Source organism: Liolophura sinensis, chromosome 8 (assembly GCF_032854445.1).
Source record: "Liolophura sinensis isolate JHLJ2023 chromosome 8, CUHK_Ljap_v2, whole genome shotgun sequence".
Taxonomy (NCBI): domain Eukaryota; kingdom Metazoa; phylum Mollusca; class Polyplacophora; order Chitonida; family Chitonidae; genus Liolophura; species Liolophura sinensis.
The window spans coordinates 7428277-7440545 of NC_088302.1; the positions used below are offsets into that span (position 1 = coordinate 7428277).

The 12269-nt window shown below is 38.1% G+C and overlaps 1 protein-coding gene across 1 annotated transcript in view; it reads left to right on the forward strand.

Annotated features, from left to right (window-relative positions):
• The window catches only part of LOC135472256 (semaphorin-2A-like), a 57444-nt gene extending 46517 nt beyond the window's left edge, over positions 1-10927 (forward strand). Inside the window, exons 8-18 of the mRNA XM_064751669.1 lie at positions 347-471; positions 896-1004; positions 1247-1304; positions 2100-2235; positions 2487-2673; positions 3095-3210; positions 3746-3906; positions 4310-4407; positions 5116-5382; positions 6208-6296; positions 7939-10927. Of these exons, the coding sequence (XP_064607739.1) occupies positions 347-471; positions 896-1004; positions 1247-1304; positions 2100-2235; positions 2487-2673; positions 3095-3210; positions 3746-3906; positions 4310-4407; positions 5116-5382; positions 6208-6296; positions 7939-7995 (1403 nt within the window). The 3' untranslated portion in view covers positions 7996-10927. The remainder of the gene's footprint in view (positions 1-346; positions 472-895; positions 1005-1246; positions 1305-2099; positions 2236-2486; positions 2674-3094; positions 3211-3745; positions 3907-4309; positions 4408-5115; positions 5383-6207; positions 6297-7938) is intronic.
• Positions 10928-12269: the final 1342 nt, after the last annotated feature.

A 12269-nucleotide genomic window follows, 5' to 3' on the forward strand; every position in this document is an offset into this window, starting at 1 on the left:
TTTTTGTTTCCATACATGATCTTTCAAAACAAAATTGAAAACTAGCATTTAAATTCATATCCAAGTGCAGAAATAAGTAAAGACTAAGTCAGACTTAAGACAGCTTTTTTAACCTGGGACCACGATTTAGCACTGTATTAAGATGTGGGATGTTCTAGGTAATAGAGATCTTAAAAATTCAACTATATCACATGCTGTTTTGTTGTGGGGCATATCATCAAACATTTACTTACATCCTTCATTGTATGATTTCTACATATTATAAAGAGGCTTTATTTTAAGTATGTCATTCTAGCTGATATCTGATAGTTCCAGTGGACTGTAAATGCACTATATTGTATTGTAGAGCCTCAGTTTGTTGGTTCATTCGAGATGGAAGAAGTGGTGTATTTCTTCTTCCGAGAGGAGGCATTAGAACACAGTCACAGTTGTGGGAAGAAAGTGTACTCTCGTGTGGCACGAGTCTGTAAGGTCAGTTCAGGGAACAGTTGGTCTGCCTCTCGACAGGCTGCATCTCTAAAATGTTACTTTGTCAAGTACATGGAAAAAAGGTGCCGGTTTACCCCAAGAATTCTCCGCCCATAAATTTAAACCTGACTGGTTGTTAAATCAGTGAAAAATTCTTCAGTATGCCATTGAAATTTCATTGAACATAAATATGTCCATAGAACAGTTAGAATCGTGTCAGTTCAGTCAAAAAATTGAATAATTGTAGGTGTACAAAATTTTACATGATTGAGCAGTCTTGGAGTGCAAGCCACTGTTTTCGTAGTATGTAAATTTCAATTGATATTGCTTGTTGATAACTCGTAACGTTTTTAGTCATATATCATTTTATGAACTTAAGAAATCTTTAAATGATAATTTAAAATGTGAACAAACTTCTTTTCTCCAGAATGACAAAGGTGGCCCAAATGTGGTGAAGAATCAGTGGACGTCATATCAGAAAGCTCGTCTCAACTGCTCAATACCTGGCAAAGTCCAGTACTACTTTGATGAAATACGTACGTATAAGTGATTCTATTAGGGTTTAAACAATCAGATTTCAGGTTAACTTGTGTCACTCAAAACAATGTATTGCAAATGTGTCCGCTGTTGGTTGCCACATGTTTAAGGGTTCCCATAATAATGCTGGCCGCCTTCGCAGAAGTGAAAAATATTCTTGAGTACGGCTTACAACTTACATTAAAAAAATAAATAGGGTGACCATTTTGGCATAAGAACGTGTCAATTTTTGCATTGACAGAGGACATTCAGTGGGACGCCTCATCCAGGACTTTCTACGCTCTGTTCACAACCAGCAGGTAAGTCACACTCGGGTCATTGATAAAGATATTGGTACATGTGTCTCTGTAGGGAGGCAGGGGCCTTCATAGCCCAGTGGTAAGCATGCTAGCGCATCACAGTGACCCAGGAGTCTCACCAATGCTATCACCATGAGTTCCAGCTTATGCTGGCTTCCTCTCTGGTCACGCTGGAAGGTCTGCCAGCAGCCTGCAGAAGGTCATGGGTTTTCTTGTGGCTGTATCAGCTTTCCTCCCACCATTTTGCTGGCCATCATTGTATAAGTTAAGTATTCTTGAGTATCAAGTAAAACCCCAGTCAGTTAAATTGTCTTTGGGAGTCTTGCTCATGAATTCAAGATATCTGGAGGCAGGAATATACTCATCACAGGGTGAGCACGGTTCTCTACGTTTGCTCTACATCATGGCCACCACCACTACATTGTCTTCCACCAATCACCTGTGGGAAAGCTTATAAATAACTGGCCAAAAGTCGGTGGTTTATACTCTGGTTTCTCAGAGTATGAAACTGACTTCCACCATGCAAGTGAAAAATTCTTCAGTGTGGTGCAACTTTGATTAGGTGAGATGAAGTGAATAATTTTTTGGCTTTGTTTTTTTTTTTTTTTTTTTTGTCTCTCTTTTTTTGATTTTGTTGCATTTGGTTTGGTGTGCTGTCCACTCATGGAAGAAATCAATGTCCTACGCCCCCTGACCTGCATTGTGTGTTTCTGCCTGTAGTTCTTGGTATTGTCACATTTTCTGTACGGTTTCATTATACATATTAAATACATGTGACATGTCTTGGACTTTCAGCTATGGTGTTACCGGTTCCGCTATCTGTGTATACACTCAGGATGATATAGAACAGGCCTTCAGTGGACCTTTCCAGTACACCTCTAATGGCACCCAGGTCCCCACAGCCTCAGAGCCTAATCCAAGACCAGGAGATGTGAGTACTGGCAATTATAGTTTTTACAGTTTTAAAATATTGTCATTTCCTGGCCAATTCAGCTATATTGTCACTGGTAATAGTGAATGATCTTCCAAACAAATGTCAAAACACCCATCTAGGATCGGTAGAACTTACATGTCAGAGTAATGGAAAAATAGTTACATTTGTTACATAATAACTTCAAATCAAATACAATAATTGCCATTTATGATATGAAGATATTGTAACTTTTACTTTCATATTTACAGTGTGCTGGAATCCCAGATTCAACACGTGTGAAAAATGACTTTGTGACTTTTGTCAAAGAGAAGACATTGATGTACTATGCTGTTCAGCACAAATTTGGAGAACCTATCTTCATGAAGCCAAATGTTATGCTGCAGAAGCTCCAGACCCATATCTTCTCATCCTACAATGTCTTCTTTGCGGGTTCAAGTAAGTCATGCAAACATGATATCTCTATGAATATAATCAGGACCTACTGACAATTTCACTAATGTCTGGAGATTTATTGGAAGGTTGTTTACCAGCTACAGTACCTGCTGCCGGTTACTTTAATAAAACTTTGAACAAGCACCCATCTGCTTGGACTAAAAGCTCCTATTCTGCTTCATTTAATTCTCTGCCAGGTAGCTGGCTGCTTTTCCATAATAGCCTTTTATTAAAAAAGATGAAGAAAGCCCTGTTAAATGTTCAAAGCATTTAAATTACATTGATATTTTACTAGATTGTTTTTTCAGTAAGAGTTCTTTAATTGAAGATCAAGCCTTATCAGATCATTTAGTGCATGACATGCTTGATCCTCGTGGGAAAAATAAATTTCTGTGTTAAATATGTGTCATCATTTCATGTGTAGATGAAGGGCAGGTGTACCAGATCTACCAGCCAACAGCTAACCTATCAGAGACATTGATCTCAGCAGTTATCTCCCCTGTCAGATCATCCGGACCAGTCTGGAGTTTGCAGTATGATGTAAGCTATTTACCAAATATAAAAATTTCAATTGAATATATAAATACAAGTTAAGAAACATTTTGTTGATAATTTACGAATGTATGTGTATTTTTTGCAAAGTTTTCATCCTGCTGTGATATTATTAGAGGTATTTGAGTATAGTAAAGGTACATTTATTAAATGGGATTCTTGTACATTCAAATAAAAAGATGTCTTTTTGAGATCAGTTATATTCTGTAAAATGTTCTCTCTGGCTAATGTGTATTTTGCTATTTGTTTGTATAACTGTGCGATACAGTTTTTTGTGACGACCTCAGTGCTCGGGAGTCTCCAACCAGTGCTGTCACTGCAAGTTCAAGCCCAGCCCTTGCAGGCATCATCTACAATCATACATGGGAAGGTCTGGCAGCAACCTGCGTATGATCATGGGGCAGGGCTCCGTTTCCTCCCATTATAACGCTGAACATCGCTGTGTAAGTCAAGTATTCTTGAGTATTGCGTGAAGCGCCAATCGAATTAATAAATAAATGCCATTTTTGTTGAATATTTTCAGAAAAATACACTGATGTTGTATGTGGGGTATGACAGCAGTGTAGTCCAGTTTGACATGAAGAAACTGTGCAAGAAATACACCAAAGCTGACAGTTGTGTGTTTAACCCTTTCTGTGGCTGGTACAACGGCGAGTGTTTCCATCAAAACTGTACATCATACCAGTACGTATTGCTGTTTATCAGAAATTATCATGCACACTAACTCTCTGATGTTATCACAATGCTTTTCTTGTTCTGTGGTGATAAATGTGAAGCATAAGTTCCTAGTAAAAAGGTGATTCCAATGTGTGAGGTATCAATGAAAATAGCTATCAATTTTTAGGTGCGTAATAACAATATTATGAGACTTACATGGCTCATACATAGAAGTAATGCGTAATAGGCATTTTCAGATTATTTTTCAGAAACTTGATGAGGCTAATCAAAAGGTGTGGAAACTTTCTGCTGTTTATCAACATTTATCTCGGACACTGTGTTGAATATAAAGGAATGGTTATAAGATGTATGAATTTACCTGCATCCTTTGTGTACAAACACTTGGCATACTTTGGCTCTTCTATTTCAGGATGTCCATAACATACTGTAAGCTGGCTCAGCAGCTCCATAAAGACCCCACCAACCCAAAAAGAGTTTGGGAGACACTGCTACAAATCTTTGTTGATGGTAGGTCTCTTTCTAGGAAGCAGGTATTTTGACTACCACTACAGTGGTCTGTGTTAATAGGCCTAATGTCTGCCTGAGGATGTGACATTTGGGTCATAACGGAGCAAAATTTATACTTAAACATTCGGAGCCTTTACTATGCAGATTTACGTATGGCTTTGAATTGAGGAGTATCAAAATAATCCAATTTTGTGTTCCAATACACTATGAGTACATTTGATAATTGATCTATGGTGAGGTATATTTTAAATTTTTCTGCTCATGTCTTCAGTGTTTTAATTTCTGACCTAAATTTATTAATTCGGCCAAGGATTCAGGAGTCTTCCACCATTGTGGGCACCATGAGTTCAAGTCCAGCTCATGCATGCAGGCTTCCTCTCTGGCCATATGTAGGTATGTCTGTCAGCAACCTGCAGATGGTCATGGGTTTCCCCATGGCTCTACCTGGTTTCCTCTCACCATAATGCTGGCGGCCATGGAGTATTCTTCAGTCGGGGGTAAAACATCAATCAAATCAAATAAATAAATTAAAACTTTTTAGGTGGAGTTTCATATATTTCACTCTTTTCAGTTTTAGTCAAATTTCAAGGATATTCACCTCGCACTCAAACTTGCCTTGTTTACCTGTTGAAGAGTGATGTTACACATTGTATACCCTGATATGATAATCTGCTACCTCTGTCAGACACTTTTTGCCTATTTCCACAGAGAAATTGCCAGATCAAAAGCACATCAATCTAGGAGGTCTTGTGACTCTGGACATAAGGATGCCCCTCTGTACATCTGGACCAGTCAGCTGGCACTTTGGGCGCTCCTGTAACGACACACTCACCAAAGTGCCCAAAAATGTACACATCCTAGGGGCAGACAACTCTCTGACGATTCGGAACACAAGCATGGCCAATCAGGGGTGTTACTCAGCAAAAGATGAGAATGGCAGAGATCTAGCCTTCTATATGTTACATGTACAAACAGGTAGGTACAAACAGATAGGCAGATCTCTACTTTTGTGTAGGGTATATGTTATGTGTACAAATGGATAGGCAGATCTCTGCTTTTGTGTAGGGTGTAAAGTGTGGCAGTACATTGACTGTTGCTAAATCTCAAAAATAGAACACATTCTCGACAACTTGGTCTTTGCCTCTGGTATCATTCCTGAACCTTCATTTCAACCTAAATTGAAATGATCATTTTTGTCATAAAAGTACAAACCAACTCCTGGCATTAAAATAAAAATTGTTAAGGTAAGTCACAATTTTGACACTGTCAGGAAGATATATTTGTGATCTTGGGGCCAGAAGCCAGTTATCATCATAGTCAATCTTTGCGTTTACTGTTACTGTGTTAGTGAAAACTCACGGATCAGATGTATTTTGAAGATGTAACACTGTTACACTGTTGTCTGAAGACTTTGGTTCTGTGAATTAAGAAACATAAATAATTTATGGTTTCCTTCACCCGTAACACTGACCACGGTCATATTTATAAGTGAAAATTCCTGAGTATAGCAATCAAATAGATAAACAGTTATGTTGCAAGCATAAATGACAAAACTCTCTGTAATATAGTGAGTCAATTTAGACTATATGAAAGAAATGAATATCTCACTCTCCAAAACAACACCAAAATGATACCTTTATAATGTCTCAATTGAAATACCATTTGTGTGGGGGGTGGGGTGAGGGGGGTGGGGGGGAGGGGAGCGCTGTCAAGGGATGTTCCATTACTCACACAATATTTCTGACTCATCAGATACTTCATTTATCTGATTCTTGTCACTCCAATAATTTTTTTTTTCAGGTGAACTAGAAAAGGAAGATTTATGGACAAGAAAATTTTATGAATGGTGTGATGAGTTTGAAAGATATAAAAATAGAATAAATGTTTGGGTAAGTATTATAAAGTTTCTTCAATATTTGAGAGTGCATAGTGATTGACTTTATGTAAAGAATCTGCCAGTTATATGAATAAATAAATAGACCAGTTGTCTTGGTCATGATGAAGCAGTATTAGACCTGTTGTCTTGGTCATGATGAAGCAGTATTAGACCTGTTGTCTTGGTCATGATGAAGCAGTATTAGACCTGTTGTCTTGGTCATGATGAAGCAGTATTAGACCTGTTGTCTTGGTCATGATGAAGCGGTAATGGAGCAGTTGTCTTGGTCATGATGAAGCAGTAATAGACCTGTTGTCTTGGTCATGATGAAGCCGTATTAGACCAGTTGTCTTGGTCATGATGAATTGGTAATAGACCAGTTGCCTTGGTCATGATGAAGCAGTAATAGACCAGTTGCCTTGGTCATGATGAAGCAGTATTAGACCTGTTGTCTTGGTCATGATGAAGCAGTATTAGACCTGTTGTCTTGGTCATGATGAAGCAGTATTAGACCTGTTGTCTTGGTCATGATGAAGTGGTAATGGAGCAGTTGCCTTGGTCATGATGAAGCAGTAATAGACCAGTTGTCTTGGTCATGATGAACCAGTATTAGACCAGTTGTCTTGGTCATGATGAAGCGGTAATGGAGCAGTTGCCTTGGTCATGATGAAGCAGTATTAGACCTGTTGTCTTGGTCATGATGAAGTGGTAATGGACCAGCTGTCTTGGTCATGATGAAGCAGTATTAGACCTGTTGTCTTGGTCATGATGAAGTGGTAATGGACCAGCTGTCTTGGTCATGATGAAGCAGTATTAGACCTGTTGTCTTGGTCATGATGAAGCAGTATTAGACCTGTTGTCTTGGTCATGATGAAGCGGTAATGGAGCAGTTGTCTTGGTCATGATGAAGCAGTAATAGACCTGTTGTCTTGGTCATGATGAAGCCGTATTAGACCAGTTGTCTTGGTCATGATGAATTGGTAATAGACCAGTTGCCTTGGTCATGATGAAGCAGTAATAGACCAGTTGCCTTGGTCATGATGAAGCAGTATTAGACCTGTTGTCTTGGTCATGATGAAGCAGTATTAGACCTGTTGTCCTGGTCATTATGAAGCAGTATTAGACCTGTTGTCTTGGTCATGATGAAGCAGTATTAGACCTGTTGTCTTGGTCATGATGAAGCAGTATTAGACCAGCTGTCTTGGTCATGATGAAGCAGTATTAGACCAGCTGTCTTGGTCATGATGAAGCGGTAATGGAGCAGTTGTTTTGGTCATGATGAAGCGGTAATAGACCAGTTGCCTTGGTCATGATGAAGCAGTAATAGACCAGTTGCCTTGGTCATGATGAAATGGTAACATGTATGACTAATCCTTGGTTGTATGATTGGTCAATGAATCACATCCTAGATAAATTTATTAGTGTATACTGTTTGTAGTTAATCAGACCTTAGATACAGATATGTCGATATCATCATCAGTTTGTTTGTATACAGAAAACGTATTGTTTTGTTTGAAAATCTCCAGATATGATTTGTTTGGCGCTATATACAGATATGATATCGTTTTGTTTATCCCTCTCAACAGATATAATGTTGTTTTGTTTATCCCTCTCAACAGATGTAAACATGGGCCTTCTTTTATTTATCTCCTCAGCAACACACTTGTAGTGGTGATCATTCCAACACAATACCCAACCTGCCCGGAGAGTGAAAGACGTATCCTCTAGTTTAGGTTATTCCTGCTAACGTGCAGAGACTGCGAGGAGTTTGACACATCATTCCCGTTGTAGCCACCACACGCCCCAAATTACCTCAGCAATCAAGAGATGCAGATGTGCTGTTTTATTTATTTATTCCTGTCTAACAGATTTTAATATTCACAGAACAGCACAAAGTGTCTCTTCACTGGACTATTTCCTAATGTGTGATAGGACTGTTCTCTCGTGGGTATGGATGTACACTGGAGAAGAGCCAGTGTACAAATTCTGTTCTCAGCAGTCAGTTGATAAACTATTTTTGGTCTCCAAATCATATCTATAAGAAGACAAGTTGCCAAATGTTGTTCATAATCTTCGCAAGCCTGGTGTACATTATGTTTATACATGTGATGAACAAAAAAAAGTTGGATAGTCCCGCAACCTAACGCTAAACTTGCTCAGCCATGTAAAAATGTAAAAAAGTGATATGTGTATTTTTTAGTTGAAAGTCCCGCATTATCGTGCCAATAAATGGACACAACAATGAAAGTAATGAATGCATTGTAGCGACAACGTCACAGCGTTGAACTCTGAACAGTCGGTTTGTAGCTGACCAGCATAGTGTTCATGGTTGCCTGTGTGTTTATTTGATGTGAAGCAAACATTGTGAACATGTGACGACGAGCTGTTCAAACCACCACTCTGTAATGGCTGAAAATGATGGTGATGAACATGCTTTAATGCTGTGGAGTTGTTAATTGGCTTTTCGCTGTTGCATGACCAATGACGTCAGCCATCAGTTTGGGGGTACTGTGAGAGTTTATTGTCTTGTTAAAGGATATGTGCATCAGATGAAGACACCATCCACCCTCTGTGAACATCGGTGAGGCATGTGGCTCAGATCGTCAGTAAGAAATGTGAGAACTTTATGTACAATGGCATGATTTTCCCACCCTTGTGAGGCTATTGTTCAGTTTGGAGGACTTGTTAAACACCAGACAAGAGCATGACCACATCATTTACAGATATGATCAGTGGTAGCTCAAGCATCGCTCAACTGCTGTGTGGTCGAGATGATTCATACAGGTATTTTATGACCAAAAAAACTTGCTCGACTCTCCAAGGAATTCTTTCCACCAGATACAGCTGTCATAGATGTACAAGAAACTCGCACGGAGACTATGACACAAGATGTCTGTGAATGTTTCATGATATGAAAAAAGCCAGGTGTACAGCTTTTATAGACGCTGGAAAAAATGATTCTGCACACTGATTAAAATGTGTCAAACATAAAATGCACAGCACTTGTATGGGAAAAACTTCAAAGGATGCATTACCACACAAATGATGGCAGAACTGTTATCTCCATAACGTCAAGACGTGTAGATTGTGTTTTCGTATGCAAGCTACGTGTATTCAGTGCAGCATTGACACTCATAAAATACATTGTATTCCTCATCTAACAACAGGAGGGGTGGGAGATGATATCATTGTCTCATGTCAGTGTGCAGACAAAATGGTGCTGACTAAAATACTGATAGCCAACATGCTATACGCACATTGATCCCGTATGTGCTTGTAAGACAAGAAACAAATGTTGCTGTAGATTTTTTGCTGATGTATGTAATATAAAATGTACATTTTGACTGACTGAAAATTTTTCCTCATATGGGGAAAAGTTCTCACACACCCAAAGCTTACTCATGATTTGATTGTTTTAAGTGGGAGGAAGCTGTAGACAATTGTGCAATGTCTCATGTCACTAGAATTCATTTAGACACATCCCATGTCATCACACTGATTATTTTCAAAACCCTAACGATATGAAGGGTTGAAAGTCTTCAGTCTGGTAAGGCAACAGCAACTTTATTATGTGTTTTACTTGTTAGCTGACACTAAAATATCCCAAAATGGAATAAAATGGAAAATACACCTCAACTGAAGACTTTCTTGCTTTTCAAAGCGTTCCTAGCATGTAAATGATGCTTTCAACAGGAAAGATCACTTGAGACGGCCCATTTTTCCAACAGATCATTTTTCAGTCTTGTTTTTGTTTTATACCCACCAATGACATTGATAAAAGATTCAGCTTTAGTATACCGCAGAGCTACATTGGTGTGTCCAAGGATCAAGCTAGGTGATCACAGGTTCAGTCATCAAACCATTGGAAATGAAGGTTATGTGTTTGAATCCAGCTCCAAATGACTCAGTATTGTGTGTTACCTGGCAGGTTGTCGTGGTTCCCACTGGGCTCTGTCTGGTTTCCATACACCTGTATGTGGTCTGGAGTACAAATGATGCCAGACAAGACCGATGGATTGGATAGTATATAACACTATGAACACTGCAGATGTCTGTGAATAAAAATCTGCAATTGGTGAACATCTTCTCCAGGTTGAAGACTTTCAACTTAAAATGTCTATTCACTTGGTCAGGAACCTCCCTTAGCTGTCGTCTTGTGACTGTGTATGTTTGTTGTGTCAAATTACATGTATGTATAGAACAGCTTAATTTCTGTTTCTTTAGGTTAATTTCTTGAGGAGAAAGTCACTGGTTACCTAGGGAAAACTTTCTTTTGTATTCTGAGAGTTGTATTAAATAGAAATGCCAAAGAGGTTTCAGTTACTAGCTTCAGTCCTGGATGCCTTGCCAGGTACCTGGGACAATCCTGGCTGTATACTTTCTTGCTGTATTAAAACCATGTGAACTTCATTACCCCATAAATCAATATTGATTAATAGGAGTACTGAAGCTAAAAACTAAGACCTAAAAACAAAGAAAATGCTGTTTTCTGGAAAATAAATTTGGTTTAGTGGTCTGTTGTGATATATCTGAAGTAAATATATGACAAATAATGAAGTCAAGGCATCATCACGTAAATGTAACAAAGGTTTCACAAGCTTTCCATCCACATGCCAGGATCATTTATCACTTCACAAGCTTTCCATCCACATGCCAGGATCATTTATCACTTGATAATGATCCCAGCCTGTGGATCAAAAGCTTGTGAAGTGATAATGATCCCGGCATGTGGATTCAAAGCTTGTGAAACCTTTGTTAAATTTGTGTTGTGATGCCTTGACTTCATTATTATTATTGAACCCACGTACATCTAGAGTCTTAAGCAGTCGATAAGTACACGACTTTCGCAGTGCAGTTTTAGGTTTGTACCTGCTTGTGACAGTCATAGGAAAGCTTGGTATGCACATGTAGAAGTAGTTCTATCAGAATTCAGTTGAAGTACTTTTATCATCAAGTCCTGCCACAGAGAACAACATGAAGATTCTTCAGCAGTACCATCAGCAAAATGTGCAGTGTGCAACTTTATGAAGAGCTCAGATTTATGATGTTCATGAGGCAGTAACTCAAGTGTAAATCCCAATAAAGAGGAAAAGAACATACTCATATTAGACAAGGGTTTTAGTTGTCTGTTTATATTTCCTATAACGGACAGTAAATTTGAGTCAATGTAAATTAAACACAACCGGTTTTATTTAAATTTTGGAGTTAAGCCCCCTTCTGAAGGCATATACATATATACATCATACAAGCAAGCAGATCGACTTTAAAATATACAGATGTATAAAAGAAACATAAAACAAAACAGATCATCTTTGGTGTGTCAACACTGAACACATGTATGTGGTACAGTGCATTAGCTAACTGAATTTTGAGATATTTTTGGATTTGCTTACAAGGCACTCAGAATTATAGGTGTAAAGTTTTTGTTTCAATATATTTTGCCAGGATTACAACATTGTTGAATATTGTTTCACACTTTCTTCTTGAAAAGCTCAAGAACCCAGAAGATTCTGTTAAGAATAGATTTGGTTTGGAAAAGTGTAATGTCTACAAAAATTTTTTTGAAAGTCGGTAAATGGCCTAAACTTTCTCCCATGAAGAAGTTGCATTTTGTGCCCGATTGTTAAAGTTCTACTCATCTTTTGAGGTTTTGTTTAGAAGGTGGGATTATATTTGATTGAAAGATTTTAAATTTCTGCAGTGGAAGTTAAATTTTATTAGATTTTAGTTGCGTTTAAAAATACAATTTTGAGATGAAATTTGAAGTTATTTACATGTACTATGTTCCAATGTCAAAATTCAGTCTGAACCAAAATCAAAGTGTGACCATTTATTTCACCACATGATCGTAATTTAGTGGCTACCAGTTGTGAAGTGTTTCTGGGGCTATCTACATATACACATATATATTATTTAGGCTGTAAAGACTGTCAAGTCAGTCTTTTTGTATAGTCTGACTGTTGACAATTGTGTAAATAATTGTAAA